General features: G+C 43.5%; 1 protein-coding gene across 1 annotated transcript in view; it reads left to right on the forward strand.

The window, feature by feature from the left end:
* The first annotated feature begins 13,226 nt into the window (after window positions 1-13,226).
* The window catches only part of OLFM3 (olfactomedin 3), a 675,349-nt gene continuing 669,353 nt past the window's right edge, over window positions 13,227-19,222 (forward strand). The window contains exon 1 of the mRNA XM_086954320.1: window positions 13,227-13,670. Within this exon, the coding sequence (XP_086810446.1) occupies window positions 13,608-13,670 (63 nt within the window). The 5' untranslated portion in view covers window positions 13,227-13,607. The remainder of the gene's footprint in view (window positions 13,671-19,222) is intronic.

Here is a 19,222-nt window from a genome sequence, read left to right on the forward strand (position 1 = left end):
GAAATTCTCTAGGAGGTGTCAGTCCGTATGAACTTTTGTTTGGTACTAGAATGATCATCCAGGATCTGGATAGTCAGAATTCAGTGGGCCACAAAAAACCTTTGGTATCAAAGATCGTTTTACAGGACTTGAATGAAACAAGAAAAAGTCTAAGTAACGAAAAGCTAAAGCCAACGACCACTGAAGAAAAACCACCTGTCCCAGCAAGACCTGTCTGGATTCCAAAGATTGGGGATCTGGTGAGAGAAAAGATCGCGGTAAAGAAGGAATTTGGGCCTTCTTACAGAAAAGCAGTACCTGCCTTAGCTGTCAGCGGAACAAGATCAGTAGTACTACCGCCCCTTGCTGGTAAAAAGGAGAACCAAGTTGTATCAATCGACCTGGTGAAACCACAACTATGTGGCCAATAATAAGTAGTAGGTCCAGTGGACTCCCAAGAAATAGCAGAAGACCAAATCTTGCTACAATTCAAGAGGTTCAAACTGAGAGACTAATCACATTTGATAAACCTGCAGTGAATAAAAAAGGACTATGCAACAAAGCCATGGAACTTGTGCCTCTTGAAACCCAAATTGTAACAGTTTGTCAAAAAACACCTATCTACCACGATATAGACTCTGACTATTCAAATGTAACCAAAGAAAATACAAAGATCAATGGAAATCCGGAAGCAATTCCACCAATTGATAGAACTGCATCTGGCTACTTTATCAACTTTGATTACTTTTCTGATGATCCAAGTGAACATGGACACAAGCCAGCAACAAAAACTTTCAAAGAAAAAATTACAGAGCTCTTTCATCAACTGAGAGAAACATATCTAATTTCACCACGGATTAAATTATGGATAGTGTTAGGTGTACTTTTCCTCCTTCTGTGGCTCATCTTGGTTTTAAGTTTGGGTAGATTTATTGATGGAAAATATAGTACAATGGACACAGCAAGTCAGAACATCAACTTGGTCCTGAAACCACACAGATCTTCTCACATGGAAAAAAGAGAACTGTCATCAGTGAGCATCACAGCCATCCCTATAAATGGTGGTATAGCATGGTAAAAAACTGACTATGAAATCTATGGCCCGGTTGAGCTCTTGAAATATCCACACCAATTCAAGATCTCCTTAAGTGACTTTGTATCACCTAGTACTTTCTCTGATGATTGGGACTTTGAAAATATTAATAGTATGAAGTCAGATTTAGAAATGTCAGCAAAATTTACAGCAATAGAACAACATAACTGCCAATACTGGACACAACTTTGAAATGTTTTGTACTGACCTTTATGAATGAAACGTAATGGTCCGTTTGTGATTCCCATCACTAGTTTATTGATTTTTTCACTAGTGGAACATTATTACTTATACATATATCACTAACTTTTTATGCATGTACAAACAGATATAAAACAATACAATGCAATACAAGAGAACTTCAATATACAGTACATTTAAAGTTTACAACACATCCAACCCACGTTCTAGCCAATCCATTCATCCTTCACTCATACATACAAATATACCACAGCAAAAACAATCTTATTGAAACTATTTTCAGTGATGGATTATATGTCCATATCGATGGTATTACACTTTTTTATTTTATAGTCAGCAATCTTATTTGGTCAGACCAATCCTTTGAAAACAAAGCCTTGTTATCCAAACACACTCTCCGAGAATAATATTTGAAATAGCGAGCACACAGCGTTCCGTGAACGCTGAATTCGGCCTTCAGTTTTTATAAACAACACTGCTGAAAACATTTGGAACTATTTTTCCCATGAAAGCGAAATTATTTTTTCCCAATTTCCAAAATATTTACCTTTATTTGGCACATGGTACTCTGCTTAAAGTAGAACTATTCTTAGAGAACAGAACTTCTGTTTTTAGAGACTCTACAGACATTATTTTGAACCGAACCAGCCTCTAGCACATGTACAATCTTGTATAACTATGTGATGAAATGGTCTCGACCTTCTCTTCTGTATTAAGAGCCATTTCATAAATGTAAATTTCGTGATTCATTCAGTGAAGATTATAATGCACTACAGAAATTTTATCTGAATGATACCACTGCTTTAAAAACGTACAGTATAATACTCATTTTCGTGTATCTATACCATTTCAAATGCATTTGATGTATTTTGGGGTGGGCTGGAAGACACATGCATACTTATATGTTTATATATTGCTTAGTATTTAGTAATGATGGACATTATACGTGGAGTGGGTGTTGTGAACGTATCTAGGACCCTAATTAAATATTCCCGATTTATGCCCTTATGTGGTTATAACAAATCATATCCTTATAAAGGCATAAGAACCATATCCATATTTAGTCATAGCTAATGCAGTCTAAATACGGCAAGGCTACTTCCCTAAGACTCCTAGAAAGTAAAACACCCTAAATTAGAGGACTCTCTGTAGAAATGTTATGTAAATCCATAGGGTGTTGTCACTTTAAGGGCAGAATATCCTCAGGGACCAGTAGCCCACTAGCAACAGTCATCACACCATTAATGTCTCCTTAACTAGGGTTTAAGGGGCTCTCCTGACACCGGAACCTCAGTTCTGACTTTGAGTCTGAGAAAAGGCACAAGAAGACCCCGTCACCAACAAAAGGACTTTAGATGCTGTTGCAGCGAAAAGAGGGGATACTTAAGTGTCCTGAAAAGACTGTACACAGTAACCATGTATTTATCATGTGTCCGTAGCAAAAGCTTGTTGCTTCCAGCAAGAGGGACTCCAAAGGCCTCTTATCTCCATGGGTAAAGAGGAACTCCATCTCATGTGTGGTTTTGTCAAGTAGTGCAAGTTTGACCGTTCCCGCAGATCCCATTCAGTACCAATGACAGCCAAGTCACCTCTGCGGCCGGAATCCCAGGCAAGGTAACAAAGTAACGACAGTTGGAACTTGGTCTAGAGACCCACATAGTCTTATCCACAAGATGGTTTGTTTGAACTACCCTGCAAGTGACTGAGTGTCATCTGTATTTTCATCCATTCATTTCAATGGGACCAGTCTGAAAGATGTACTTATTTATTTTCGAACCCTTGAAAAATCCACAACCCCAGTTGTATGTAGGATACAAAGTTCATATTGATGTCTATATTTATATAAAAATAAGCTCTATTTTTATAAATTAGTGACAGATTTGTTTTGAGATGTCGCATTTACTTATGCACCATAATGGTACTCTAAAATGCTTAACATGTGCCTCCAGTACTGCCAGGCTGCTCTTTGCCACACTACCACGAATGAGCAAAGGATTATTGTTGTTGAACCCAAGGATCATCCCTGTGTATTGTGAGAATATTGAATGGTAAGGCCTCCCAGCCTTACCACTAAGGGTGGGCTAAATTTGCGTAGTCACGTTACGCAAAGTTCTGCGAAACGGTAAAAAAACTCTGCAAGCTTCGCAGATTGCCGCGAGCATGTGAAATTGATTGTTCTGCCTGTGCGTGGTGCGTTTTTCCTTTTCGGGGATGCTGTTTGTGTGTTTGAAGGGAAATATATCGCAAACTTGCCCATCCAGTTGCCAATTGGCGCGGCCATCTTGTTTGAATTGGAATTCAAACAAGATGATTGTTTGGAATTTGATTTCTGAGGACCTTGATAGCAAAGATTTACCATTACATTCCTTTAAGAAGGCCAAGAACATCCATGACCATGTGGTCTGTTCACTCCTTGACACCATTGAAGAACCCACCATCACCGCAATGTGGAATCTCCCACCGATTGTGGGACACTTCAGATGTGGCTCTTGTAAAGCATGCCCTGCGACCATTCAAACCAAAGAATTCATTCACAAACAACTACGAGTAACTCTTAAATCGCACACAAACTGTAACACGACCAATGTGATATACTGCATCATATGTCCATGCGATTTACCCTACGTTGGACAGACACAACAACGTGCAAAAGTAAGATTTCTCCAACATTGTAGTAGGATCAAATGTAGGGTACAGGGGTCCCCGATGGTAGAACACTGTACCGCAAACAACCACTTACCGGAAAGCCTGAGATGGGTCATTCTAGAACAGGTCAAACTGGGCCCCAGGGGCGGTAGTATAACCCCGATCCTGAATGTCAGGGAACTGAAATGGATCACTTTCTTCAACTCAGTAAAAAATGGGTTGAATGAATCTGAGAATACTTTTGCCCAACTGGCTAATTTATGATACCCTTATGAACTTTAGATCTGTTCTGTAGCAGGGTAATTGACGTGCATTTAACCACCGTGTTGGCAGGTTCATGCTGATCATTTCAATGCTTCTGTCCACTAGTGCTTTATTTTACCTTCTAAACTATTGGAATGTTTAATGGAGTGACCTATGCACTTGTCATGCATCTGACCACTAATGTTTCATTTTACCTTCTAAAACTATTGTAATGTTTAATGGAGTGACCTATGCACTTGTCATGCATTTGACCGCCTTGTTGGCAGGTTCATGCTGACAAGGGACAGTTTAACTGTGTGTCCTCCCTGTTTTAGCAAGTGGATCACTACAACGTATACTTGTACATTTTGAGCAACCAAGGCGTCCTAGATTTACCGTCCACTATCTGATATGGCAACATAATGTTTGTGATTACATGCACTGTTATTTCGAACACACGTATAACTCCATTAATGTCCGGCGCGCTGTTCCGCTCATTGTTTACACCAAGACGGTTGCCAGGTTACCAGTTCTAAGTCCTTTCTTTAACTCGTTGACTCGCGTATATATCGAGTTACCACGCCCCCCGCCAGGACACTTCCTGGTTACGGAGACGCCATCGACCGCGAGGAACCCCGGCTGATGCAGAGAGCACTGCACCTACGGGTAAGCGCTTTAGGTAATCTCACATTCAGGGAGAGCCCCACTTTCACACTGACCTAACCGTCACCTCGCTCTATCTCTCCAGATACGGACGGCGAAGTCACTCAGCCCGCCCCAACCCCCCCCTCCAGGCCCGATTCGAGTACTCTGGAGACGCTCTTTTGAGACACCCGTCTAACTCAGCAGGACCGGTGCTCAAAGGTAAGCCCTTTTTCGAAGAATCGCCTCTTTAACAGTAATCGCGGTGGGGTAGTTAATTTATTTAATTAGTCCCCCGTGTTTTCTTCTTTTTAGATACGGTCCTTTTAGACACGGACTTTGAAATTAGTTGAGCCGTTTTTTGGAATAAAAGTTAGCCCCTCTCTGCACGACTTGAAACATTCATCATAACAAGGTATGACTCTCTACCTACGGGTGAGAGAGTACAGCAAATGCTCTGTCTACAGTGGTAACCGATCTAAAATCTCATACAAATCCTTATATTCCTTTCCAGATATGGATTGTTTTATCAAACTAATATAACTGTACCTAACAACTCTGATACCTACAAAACGGTAACCCACGACCTGTTCATGACCGTCCTGGTCACACTTTGACCTGCAATACACAGCAGGTAATAGTCCTCAAAGACAATATGTATAGTCCTCAGTGTTTTTAACGTTGTTCCCGGGCGGCCACCCCTTTCTCCGCTACAGCCCTAGATGAAGTATATTTTTGACCCTAATCTCTCCTTAACCCTAGGAGGTCTGCCCATCGCCCCATCCCCGTATGTCCTGAAGAAGACCCTCACTGTAAGGATCAACTATCCTACAACTATTCCTGGGTCGAAACGTAGACCGTTCTTCTACCCACCCTCAACTCCTATCACCAGCATGATATGTACGGCTTCATAGGAGCTTGAATCTTCTGAATAATTTCCAGACATTTTGGACATTGTATATGACCCTGTTGTGGATAGGGATCATCCAGAATTCATACATGAATTTCAATGTATTTTTGTTCTTATTGAATGTAAAGTAAGTCACAACTTTTTGTTAACTTTACTACCTCCCCTTTTCCTTTTCCTTTCCCTATGGGCACATGAACTAATGACAATCAAGTGTGTATTTTGATCTTTCCTATTGAATTACTTGACTATGACGAATATGGATGCATAGTGAATAAAACACTGCATTTCCAGAACTTTTCTGATTTTGTTTTCTCTTCAATCTTTTGAAATACTTGTTGATTTTCCTTTTCCTTTACCCACTCCATATCAGTTGGGGACCCCTCTGTTTATAACAATTAACTACCCAGGTCCCTTTGACTATTGGGTCTAACCCTGTTTTGTAATACATACTTCGGGCAGACGCTGGTCTGCGAGGTTTTCCTTTCTCAAATATAATAAGTGTCGCATTTTGGGATTCATAACCAATGTTAAATGGCAGACAAAGAAATTCTATCCTATACTGAGGACTATATTAAACAACTTCTCCTAGATCCAGCCAATAATTTTCTTTCATCTAATATACCTAACCTTGACTTCACACTGAATGATAAAATCAGTAATTTAGAACGCCTTGAGAAAAAACTCATCAGAACAAAATTGCACGGGCATTTTCTTGCACAATGCTTGACGTCCAACATTATTCCTGTAGGCTTACAGGTTAAAGTGGAACCAGCAATCTTTGTCGACGTCCCTAAATTTAGGGAGGGTTTCAGCTTTGTCGCGAACAATTGTTCGCGACACTGGATGGTGCTTGGCATTGAAACCGCCAACGAACAAATTGCCGTCCTAACAAAACAAATCTCTGATTTAAAGGCTGAAATAACAAGTGACTCAACCCTAACTAACTCCAAGGAAGCTCTCACCAAACTTGTCTCCACACTACAAGACTTTGAAACAACGACTATAAAGAAAAAGTTGGAGAAACTTGCCGGAGATCTGAAACTATATGACAAGAAAAAGACGTACCCCTACCTCCAAGAAGAGTATTACCGACAGGACTCTCAGGGTAGATTCACCAACCGTGGACGTAGTGCCTACAGGGGAGGGAGAAGAAATTTTACAACCTTCTCAGACTCTTCTTACAGTTCGGGAGAAGACACCGAACAAGCCGGCCCCAGCGGATACCAAGGAACATACGGCCCCCTCTATCAACCTAACTCTTTTTTAGGACAAGGTGGATGGAGACCCCCCCGGGGCAGAGGCAACAACTGGACCAGAGGGTCGGGCAGAGGTCAACAGAACTCGAGAGAAGAATGGGATTCTGGCAGAGGGAGAGGGACGAAACAGGTGAACTTCCCCGGCCAAGAAGAACACGGGGAGAGATCGACCCGCAGAAAGAACTACAGGTGGTGAGGTCTGCACCGTCTCCTGTGATCAACATCTCAAAATACACTTTGAAAAACGAAGAATTGAGAGTGCTTAACCGCGGGCTATCTTTTGTACCTACCGCCTTACCCAATACCTTTACCACTCTGGCGGAACTGCATAATTTTTTCCGAAAAATTTGACTTAGATATTTTTTCAAGGATAGACCCATGCAACGCCCCTCATCTACGACTGGTCTCAGGGTCCCGTCAACTTTTGTTCCCCCGACCCACACTATGACCCAGCGTATCCTTGCCTATGAAAGCCTCGTCACACGGGATGTAAAGAGGATCCTGGATGAAAGGAAATATATCAAGTTCAATACTAGTAGAACTGAGAAACTGGCGCTAATGTCCTTGAAAGACAACAAAACAGTGGTCGTCAAACCCGCAGACAAGGGCGGTGCGATTGTAGTTCAGGATGTGGATGACTACAAGAATGAAATCCTGAGGCAACTAGGAGATGGGATCAGCTACAGGAGACTGCCCGGTGACCCTTCAAAAGACCTGGCCAGGGAAATACTAAGAACCACCCAGGAGGGTTTGGACCAAGGCTTCCTATCGGACCAAGAGTTTGGATTTCTTAATCAAAAAGATCCACGGATACCTACAATCTACACTTTGCCGAAGGTGCACAAAGACTTGAACCAACCACCAGGACGACCAATCGTCTCCGGCTGTGGCTCCATACTGGAACCCCTATGTAAATATATAGACTTTTTTCTAAAACCTCTAGCTGAAGACACCGCAACCTACATCCGGGATACCACACACACAATCAATCTGGTGGACGGATGCCCATTCGATTCTCGACAAGAGCCACTTGCGACATGTGACATTGTGTCACTTTATACTAGCATACCTCAAGAAGAAGCACTTGTTGTGGCCACACTTGCACTCAACAAAAGAGAGGCCCCGGTCCAGGTTCCTACTTCATTCATCGTCCAGCTCCTCAGAATCGCCATGATGAAGAACTTCTTCATGTTTCAGAATCTTTTTTACCTCCAGACCAAAGGGGTGGCTATGGGGGCAGCTTTTGCGCCGGACCTAGCCATAATCTTCATGTCTACATTTGAAGAGACATTCGTGTTGAATGACATCAATCCCTACAGACCAAACATACGCATGTGGATGAGATATATAGACGACATTCTTTTAATCTGGACAGGTACTGAGACAAGAATTCAAGACTTCTTCATTTGGTTGAACAGAAGATCTCAAGACATTCAGTTTACCATTCAATTTGATAAAACATCTGTCAATTTTTTGGATATCTCCATCATCTCTGAAGATGATGTACTACATACCACTTTGTTCCGGAAGCCGACGGAAAGGAATTCGCTACTTCAATACTCCAGCCACCACCCCCGAGGTCTGAGGGACAATCTGCCTTTCGGGCAATTCTTGCGAATACGCCGAAATTGTAGCAAGAAAGAGGACTACATGGAACAATCGGAAGTCCTCAAAGCACGTTTAATAGAGCGTGGCTATCCTAAACGCCTGACCACAAAAGCTAGGAAAAGAGCATGGTTCAATCACCGAGATATCTTGTTACAACCTAAGGAGCACAAAAGCAACATAGAAGAACGCTTGATTTGTGTGACGACTTTCTCCACCCAGAGCAACTCAATAAAGAAAGTCATTAATAAACACTGGAATTTGATTTCGGAGGACCTTGATAGCAAAGATTTACCATTACATTCCTTTAAGAAGGCCAAGAACATTTGTGACCATGTGGTCTGTTCACTCCTTGACACCATTGAAGAACCCACCATCACCGCAATGTGGAATCTCCCACCGATTGTGGGACACTTCAGATGTGGCTCTTGTAAAGCATGCCCTGCGACCATTCAAACCAAAGAATTCATTCACAAACAACTACGAGTAACTCTTAAATCGCACACAAACTGTAACACGACCAATGTGATATACTGCATCATATGTCCATGCGATTTACCCTACATTGGACAGACACAACAACGTGCAAAAGTAAGATTTCTCCAACATTGTAGTAGGATCAAATGTAGGGTACAGGGGGCCCCGATGGTAGAACACTGTACCGCAAACAACCACTTACCGGAAAGCCTGAGATGGGTCATTCTAGAACAGGTCAAACTGGGCCCCAGGGGCGGTAGTATAACCCCGATCCTGAATGTCAGGGAACTGAAATGGATCACTTTCTTCAACTCAGTAAAAAATGGGTTGAATGAATCTGAGAATACTTTTGCCCAACTGGCTAATTTATGATACCCTTATGAACTTTAGATCTGTTCTGTAGCAGGGTAATTGACGTGCATTTAACCACCGTGTTGGCAGGTTCATGCTGATCATTTCAATGCTTCTGTCCACTAGTGCTTTATTTTACCTTCTAAACTATTGGAATGTTTAATGGAGTGACCTATGCACTTGTCATGCATCTGACCACTAATGTTTCATTTTACCTTCTAAAACTATTGTAATGTTTATGGAGTGACCTATGCACTTGTCATGCATTTGACCGCCTTGTTGGCAGGTTCATGCTGACAAGGGACAGTTTAACTGTGTGTCCTCCCTGTTTTAGCAAGTGGATCACTACAACGTATACTTGTACATTTTGAGCAACCAAGGCGTCCTAGATTTACCGTCCACTATCTGATATGGCAACATAATGTTTGTGATTACATGCACTGTTATTTCGAACACACGTATAACTCCATTAATGTCCGGCGCGCTGTTCCGCTCATTGTTTACACCAAGACGGTTGCCAGGTTACCAGTTCTAAGTCCTTTCTTTACCTCGTTGACTCGCGTATATATCGAGTTACCACGCCCCCCGCCAGGACACTTCCTGGTTACGGAGACGCCATCGACCGCGAGGAACCCCGGCTGATGCAGAGAGCACTGCACCTACGGGTAAGCGCTTTAGGTAATCTCGCATTCAGGGAGAGCGCCACTTTCACACTGACCTAACCGTCACCTCGCTCTATCTCTCCAGATACGGACAGCGAAGTCACTCAGCCCGCCCCAACCCCCCCTCCAGGCCCGATTCGAGTACTCTGGAGACGCTCTTTTGAGACACCCGTCTAACTCAGCAGGACCGGTGCTCAAAGGTAAGCCCTTTTTCGAAGAATCGCCTCTTTAACAGTAATCGCGGTGGGGTAGTTTATTTATTTCATTAGTCCCCCGTGTTTTCTTCTTTTTAGATACGGTCCTTTTAGACACGGACTTTGAAATTAGTTGAACCGTTTTTTGGAATAAAAGGTAGCCCCTCTCTGCACGACTTGAAACATTCATCATAACAAGGTATGACTCTCTACCTACGGGTAAGAGTGTACAGCAAATGCTCTGTCTACAGTGGTAACCGATCTAAAATCTCATACAAATCCTTATGTTCCTTTCCAGATATGGATTGTTTTATCAAACTAATATAACTGTACCTAACAACTCTGATACCTACAAAACGGTAACCCACGACCTGTTCATGACCGTCCTGGTCACACTTTGACCTGCAATACACAGCAGGTAATAGTCCTCAAAGACAATATGTATAGTCCTCAGTGTTTTTAACGTTGTTCCCGGGCGGCCACCCCTTTCTCCGCTACAGCCCTAGATGAACTATATTTTTGACCCTAATCTCTCCTTAACCCTAGGAGGTCTGCCCATCGCCCCATCCCCGTATGTCCTGAAGAAGACCCTCACTGTAAGGATCAACTATCCTACAACTATTCCTGGGTCGAAACGTAGACTGTTCTTCTACCCACCCTCAACTCCTATCACCAGCATGATATGTACGGCTTCATAGGAGCTTGAATCTTCTGAATAATTTCCAGACATTTTGGACATTGTATATGACCCTGTTGTGGATAGGGATCATCCAGAATTCATACATGAATTTCAATGTATTTTTGTTCTTATTGAATGTAAAGTGAGTCACAACTTTTTGTTAACTTTACTACCTCCCCTTTTCCTTTTCCTTTCCCTATGGGCACATGAACTAATGACAATCAAGTGTGTATTTTGATCTTTCCTATTGAATTACTTGACTATGACGAATATGGATGCATAGTGAATAAAACACTGCATTTCCAGAACTTTTCTGATTTTGTTTTCTCTTCAATCTTTTGAAATACTTGTTGATTTTCCTTTTCCTTTACCCACTCCATATCAGTTGGGGACCCCTCTGTTTATAACAATTAACTACCCAGGTCCCTTTGACTATTGGGTCTAACCCTGTTTTGTAATACATCCAGTACTGCCAGGCTGCTCTTTGCCACACTACCACGAATGAGCAAAGGATTATTGTTGTTGAACCCAAGGATCATCCCTGTGTATTGTGAGAATATTGAATGGTAAGGCTTCCCAGCCTTACCACTAAGGGTGGGCTAAATTTGCGTAGTCACGTTACGCAAAGTTCTGCGAAACGGTAAAAAAACTCTGCAAGCTTCGCAGATTGCCGCGAGCATGTGAAATTGATTGTTCTGCCTGTGCGTGGTGCGTTTTTCCTTTTCGGGGATGCTGTTTGTGTGTTTGAAGGGAAATATATGGCAAACTTGCCCATCCAGTTGCCAATTGGCGCGGCCATCTTGTTTCACTTTTCCTGCCCGCTCGCGATGCGTGTTTCCTGTTCATGAACGCAGATGTCCAGTGGCGCATCCAAATTACGTGTTTGCGATTGCACACTCTCGCAGTATTGCGCGGCTAGACGCAAACGGATAGGAAAACTCATTAGGGATCCCGGTAAATCGCTCCCGCACGCTGAACACTCATTTTGAAAGTGCAAATTAGGAAAAAATTCCACTACATCACAGTTTGCGGAATTTTCGGCAATTCTGCGTTCTCCGTGGAACGCAGAATTGCCAAAATTCCTCAAATTCCGCAAGCGGAGCAGAATTTACCGCCCAGGGCTACTTACCACCTAATATTCCACCTTGCAACAGATTCCAATCGCCCTGCCTAGAATTTGGGGGTTTATGTATTGATGGCATGAACAGTAGAAGAGCACAGTATTTATTAGAGTACAATACCAGTATGTTTGGCGACTGACAGACCTGGAAGTTCTGGTCTGTAGGAAGGCTAGACGGAATTGCCTGGGTGATGTGACTGACAAAAACGAATCTATTTTGTGCATGTTCGCTCCTGTGTTTTCGCTAATTACAGCTTCCACTCGCTCGCACACCTCCAGATGCATTAAGCACGCTCGATTTAACTATTTCACTGTGTGCCCCTCCCCCCCAGCCCCACCCCCCCCCCCCCCACACACACACATGTGCTTCCTGTAGTAGTGCTTACTAGCTCGCGACGCTCGATACTTCTCTTCTCCCCACCTTCACATCCCCTTTCCCGTCATCAGGCAAATCCTTTGTGGCACCAGCTCCTCCCCAGTAATAGTATCTGTCACTGGCTCTCCAGTGCAAGCCAAGTACCAATTACGCGTGGGCACATCGCCTCCCACAGTCTGCGTACAGGCAGGAAGGGAAAACACCCTCCGTCGTCTCACACGCTCTAGACGGGTAAAGAAACGGCCTGTCCGCCTACCTGTTCCCGTTCTAACAGTGTTAGTAGCCCCACCGGTAGAGAAGCCGCCAAAGGAACACGACATGAGGGGGCCGCGGCAGGCATCTGGTTGCTTCAAAGGGCTTATTTTGGTGTCCATTTGCAAACATGGCAGTCGGCTGAGCTAGATTCGAATCATGACGTCACTGCTTTCCGAAATTATGTGACTGTGGCCAAATGACGTCACGTCTCATTGGATCTGTTCGAATATTCACTTATTGAAGGAAGATTTCAAACAAGTGTTTCAATAATTGGCGTCAACAACGTTTTCGATAAGCATCTAAGTACACAGGACAGAGCACAACCTCTTAACTCACAGATGCGTGCGACAGGAGTACTTATTTATTCTAGCTTACAAGACACGTTTTGTGAAAGTTGAAAGGATATTTTTTGGCGGCGCCCTGTTTGTGAGGCGTTTCAGTCTGCCGCCCTTACTGGGATTCCCCTCATAAAGAGTTAATCGCGCTCTCACACCCACCCACGCTGTCTAGCGCTCCCAGTGTCTCGCAGGGGGAGACCCCACCGCCAGCCCTTGTGTGCTTAACACATCCCCTGGCCCCCCGCATCTGGCGTGTGATGTCACATCCGCTGTCCATCGACGGCTCGTCTCCCACCACAGCCTTCCTCCCAGGTCTCTCTTCTCTCCGCTTCGGTTCTGGGTGAAAACTTTTGCCGAGGTGAGCGGGCAGGCGCGGTTCAGCACCAGGGACAGCGCCCAGCCGCTCCTCCAGCCCTAGGATGCCAGCTCGGACGGGCTGCTGCTGCAGTGCCCAACCTGCCCTTCCTGTCAGTAGCCCCGGAGGCAGCAGAGAGTGAAGTTCCCAGCTCCCCGCGCCGAGGGAGGAGGATGGAGTGAATGAGGATCCGCTGGAGTGTAGTAGTACCAGACCGGCTTCAGTATGCAGGCGACCCCCAGAGCTATCAGCCTCCTGCTGCTGCTGGCTGCCCTGGACCCTTCACAGGTAGGCACGACAGCTCCGCAGCGCAACCATTTTTGTATTGCCTTGTGTGGCACGGAGTTAGCTTGCGGTTTCTATTAACCGTACCGCAATGTAAAATAAAATACATAAAAAGCGCCTCGGTAAAGCGGACAGCCTGCCCCTAGAACACAACAACAGGCTCTGCAGACACTGCGGCGCTCTCTGCTGTCAGTGTGTGGTCTTTTTTTATTAGATTGGCATGCAAATGTGGTTACATTACCGGGCGGACAGTGTGGCGACCGCTCTCTGCACAGCAATCCTAGGCTGGCTTGATTGCACGGACCTGTCAGACTCTGTTGATCGATATCCCGGATGCAGGCTTCCAGCGGTCAGGCTGCAGGTGAGGCGGCCGCCTGCTGCGTACGTGTGGTGTACTTAGCACGGTGCAGGGACTAAAAGGGTGGGCGAATTGTTTCCCCGTTTCAGAATCAATGAACAGCACCAACCTGTCACCGTAGGGGCCCACGGCAATCAATCAGTTAAAGAAAGCGCGCCACCCATGGAACGCACTACACTGCCCAGATAGATGGGTTGGAGAATAACTCTGAATTGTGCCAATTGGTCACTTGGACCGAAACAGCACAAACACACCCTGGTGTGATTTCAAAGTCAGGGGTCTTCTGAGCTCCACCACTAACGTTTCTGGAGCCTGGGTAACACAAATCGAACACATGCTGTCTGTTGTGTGTCACTTTTATCAGGTGAACACTTTAAAAGCACTTACACTCAGTTCTTTGTGAATGTTTCATTGATGAACTACTCTAATTCCAACACTCAGAATCGACAAGTCAGGAGGACGAAAGGCGCATGGCCCGTACATGGAGAGGTTTACAATAACCCTGTCTGCCATACGGGCCTCCTTGTAGTCTTAGCATTCATGATAGAATGTGTTGTTTGACATTATTGCATCATAAATAGGCTGTACTATTCTTGCTGGAAAGGCTGTTGAACGTAAATGTTAAAAACTTGCAGCGCACCACCCCTGTATGCAAGAAATATTTGAATGGGATTATACTCGTTCATCTAGGAGCAGACATAATTTTGACACATATAATATGCATTTAGGTAATACCGTGCTGAACAGCTGAAGTGAAACATGCAAAATCTGTGCTCGTGTTGTTTTACAGAAAGTGTTCAGATGTGCCATTCTGTGAACCATTTTGCTCAATATTTGAATGCAATCCGTTAGAAACAGCCACGTGATTATCATTTGCTAAAACGCATACCTCATCTGTCAGCTATCACACCCCTCTCTCTTATATATGTGTCACCTATGCACAACCACACACACACACGTGATGTATATGCAGGTGCACCTAATTTAATGGAGCATTTTTATTACCATCGTTGAGGGTGGGCATTAACCACGGGGGTCGAAGCAGGAGTGGAGCATGTTGTCTTCCACCCCCAACAATGGTAAGACATAACATATTCATTTCCGCGTATCTGCATACATGGTCTATGTCCTGTTACCTTTCAGTGTGTAGAAGTTATCAAAGGTATTTGAGAGAACCTGGCCACATACGGTTATATCCAAAACTGTGATAATAAATCGTGATTTGATATTTGCACTGGAATTTTGCCCAATTGAATGTGCAATTGTTAGCATTCTGGTTTACCTGTTTCCAATAACATATTTAATTGGGCCCCAATTATTTTATTTGTATGCATACAAATGTAAAAATATGGGACTTTAGATGCAATCGACATATTTTTTTTCACCCTGGTCAGTACTCTTTCCATATCAATGTATATATCTGAGAATTGTCATGGCGTAAGTCTGGCTGGCACGTCTGCTACCCTTCAAGTCCGTTTGTCCCTATTGTGTCTCTTTGGCACAAGCAGTCCATGGGATCTCGCCTTGCTTCATTGCTCTTTGTGAAAAACAGCTCTGGCCCAAGTTAATGCCACAAACTGGCATTGCCAATTGAATGTGTGCCAACCTGCAGCTACACAAGAGTGAGGTGGACATGAGGGTGGTTGCTCTGCAGTGCTTGTGATTTCTGAAAGGACACTCTCTGCTCTCTGATAATGTGCTGTTGTAAGCCCACTTCATAGCATGTTTTTGGTCGTAATAGGAATGTCTACACATAATTGGGTTTATGGTCTGCCAGAATTCCCAAACTGCCTTTCACTCAGGCAGGCAAGAGAGTAATTGAGTAGTTTTGCTGGCGTAGCCGAAGCCACCTCTGCCTCAAAGAGCGATATCGTATTGATGTCTAAAACCGTGTAGTAAAGCCTGTACTCTCCTCTCTAGCTCAACCACCATGAATGTAATAACAACAATCGAATCTAATGTAGGCTCTTAAACGCCCTCACCAGCTGTACCTTTAGCTTCAACTACAAGGATATTGCACACAAAAAAATTCTCCACACAGTTGGTATTCCTTAATCTTTATAATATTTGACCTTTTTTCTTTATGTCTAGTAAGCTTTATTAGCAGCAAGATTGCAAATAATACATACACACATTACCTGTGATATAGCAATTGGTGAGACTAATAACACTACAGCAGAAGGGAAAATTGTTTACAATTGACTTTTTTTTCCTTCTAATTTCTGTATTTAAAATGTTCGGCGTCATTAAAATAACTTCACACCAGTTAACATTCTGCATCTTTTCATAGTAAAACATTAGCGTGTGTAATTGGCAGCTACATTCGGAATATTGTTTCATTGGAGCAAAACCAACGTAAATCTGTATGGCATGCACACATTTCTGTACATAAATCAAGTCTATTTGTCGCCATCCTGTGGTGAAAATGAGGTATAATTTCATTCCACTGTCACCACCTTATTAAACTGGAATTATTAACTTCTATATCTGTTCGATATTCAATACTTTATTGATAATATTAATCCACATTTGTAAAGCGCGAACAATCACCCAAAAGGGTCTCTAGGCGCTGGGGGCCGTCGGAAAGATTGAGCAAGCTATTGTGCAGAGTCACATGGTGCTGGCCTAACCTGCCACCGGCGCCCGGGATCGAACCCCAGATTCCGAAGTCAGTCGCCCTAGCCGCAGCGCCACACCTCTTCTGATGGACCACAGGATAGAAAAGCAGAAACATACGACTGTGTATTTATCTGTTGAATACCTTTTTTTGTTTACAAATCTCAAAAACGTTGAATTTCTGCTTTAAAAAAAAACAACACACAAGTCGGTTGTTTTTGTTTGATTGGTTTTTGTAATAGATTTATTTGACTTTCTAAGTGAATTTTATTGGCACAGGCATGTTTGGCCCTGAACTCGTATATAACTGTATGAATATGCATTTCTCTGAAAGATGAGGTTTAATGAACTTATCATTACAAACTTAAAAAAAGATAAGCAAGACCCGCCAAACGCCTATATCGACCCTCATGTATTCACAGGAGGCTACTTTTTGAACTTCCTGATAGCTGCTGCTAGGTGGCATTGCTGTGCTTTGTAACTAGGGAAACTAGGAATGCTTTCTCGGATCCCGCCAAAAAAAAAACACAGACAGACTGTCTACGCTAATATGTTTTTAATAAGCCAGGTTTGCTCAACTTGATATATTATCGTCACACACTGCAGCCCACATTGAAACCAGGCAAACAAATCAAGAGGCAAACGCACAGCACAGTGAATTTATGAGTTTAACTAATTGAAGAACCTATTACAAACCTATACACATGAAGACAAATATACACAGTGGGTGGGCGATTGAACGTTTTCGGGTCTTTTTGGCTGGGGATATGTACACATTTCAGACATAACAACAAACAAGACTTTTCGTGTGAGGAAAAAGGTAAAAATAAAAACAAAACCAATAACCCACAGAGCCTCCTATTTGATCCATATTTTATTCGAGAAGTATCAGGGTGACTCACCAACAAGGATAAGTTGGAACCCATAAAAACCGAGGGGCATATTACCAACAACTAGCGATAATTATCGCTATGTTGGCTTAGCGGCAATATGTTTATCACCGAGCTGCGGCGATTTTTATCGCTTAGGAACCTTGCTATTATTATGGTTTATCTCCTAAGCGATAAAAATCGGCCGAAATGCATGAATATCGCTGAAAAGTCAGCGATATTCATGCATTACCGAGCTAATGCTCTTAGCCATGTTATCCACCTACCATTGGATAACATGGCTAAGAACTGCTCAGGGGCAGGTGTTAGCTTTTGGAGATATTCACGCTTAGCGCAAATATCTCCAAAAGTTGGTAATAGGAGATCGCGATGTTAGGGACTGTTTCCAGTCGCTAACATCTTGGCACGCCCACTTTGCATGTCAGTAGTGATACATTTCACTGACATGCAAAGCGGGGCCCAAGATGGTCGCTATCTCCTACTAGCTGTCGCTAAATGGTGTTAGCGACAGCTAGGTAATAGGGAGATCATTTTATCTCCGCTTTCTTGGCTTTTAAAGCCAAAAAAGAGGAGATAAACCCCCTTGATAATATGCCCCCGAGTCTTTAGAGGTCAAAGAAAGGTAGACGAGCAATCAGTCCAGAGGTGGAGAATTCACAGGAGTCAGCAAGCCTATCCCCAGGAGAATTGGAAATTTAGCAGGTATGAAACCAAAGAACAATAGTGAAAGGTAGGTAGAAGTAGCAGGTGCAATGCTCAGTTTAATCTGGTTTGTGATATCCTGCAGTAAGTACCCTTTAAATTCTTTGTGCATTTTCGGCCTCTCTGGGCCTCTTCCCGGGCCTCTTCAGCGTAGCTTGAATCTTTAGGTGCAGCTGTAAGAAGATACGTCATTTAGGCAGAATCAACATAGATTAAAGAATGGTGTAAGTGGTTGGGATAATGCTTCCAAACGTCTGGAATACCTCAAAACTATTATCCTTAACACCATGATTCCTCTAGGGTGGTAAAGAAACCCACCTGGCACACCCGAGCACTAATAGTAGTCCAGGACACTATAGATCTTAACAGGAAAGGCATACTCGATTTCCTGAAAAATAGAATGGTGTTCATTTCATGTATTGTCTCAGAAAACAAAATGTACCGTTTGTTGTTCAACACATTTACCCCTGCTCTGTCCAGGTACATTGTAGGTAACTGTAGAAGGGGTGTCATACAAGTTGAAATTTGGAGGTGTATTCTAGACTGACAGAATGGATTATGGATGATGATGGGATGTCTATTACTAAATACCTTGGGCCTTATTTATGAAGGCCTTGCGCCGCCGGTGCGTCACTTTTTCCCATTTTAAAAGGGGCGCACCGGCGGCGCAAGGCCTTCATAAATAAGGCCCCTTGGGTTCCTTATCAGTTATTCTATGGCATGTCTGAAGGGGAGTGACCTCTTCACCATGGCACTCCAGTCCAAAAGGAGCTGTCTGGGTAGAGCTGCTAGCTTACACCCACTTTGCTAATGACTACAGACACCTCCAGATGCGTTTCTGCCTCGTTGGTGAGATTTAACTAAGGCTTTTATGCACAGCAAGCCAGGGCTCGAACACTGAAACATGCCCTCTCCACTTATTGAGAAGCCCTGACAAATAAAACAAGTAATGGCTGAGGACATTTTCTCTGTGTGTGTATATTGGGTGT

The sequence above is a fragment of the Lissotriton vulgaris genome, chromosome 1_1 (genome assembly GCF_964263255.1).
Source record: "Lissotriton vulgaris chromosome 1_1, aLisVul1.2, whole genome shotgun sequence".
Taxonomy (NCBI): domain Eukaryota; kingdom Metazoa; phylum Chordata; class Amphibia; order Caudata; family Salamandridae; genus Lissotriton; species Lissotriton vulgaris.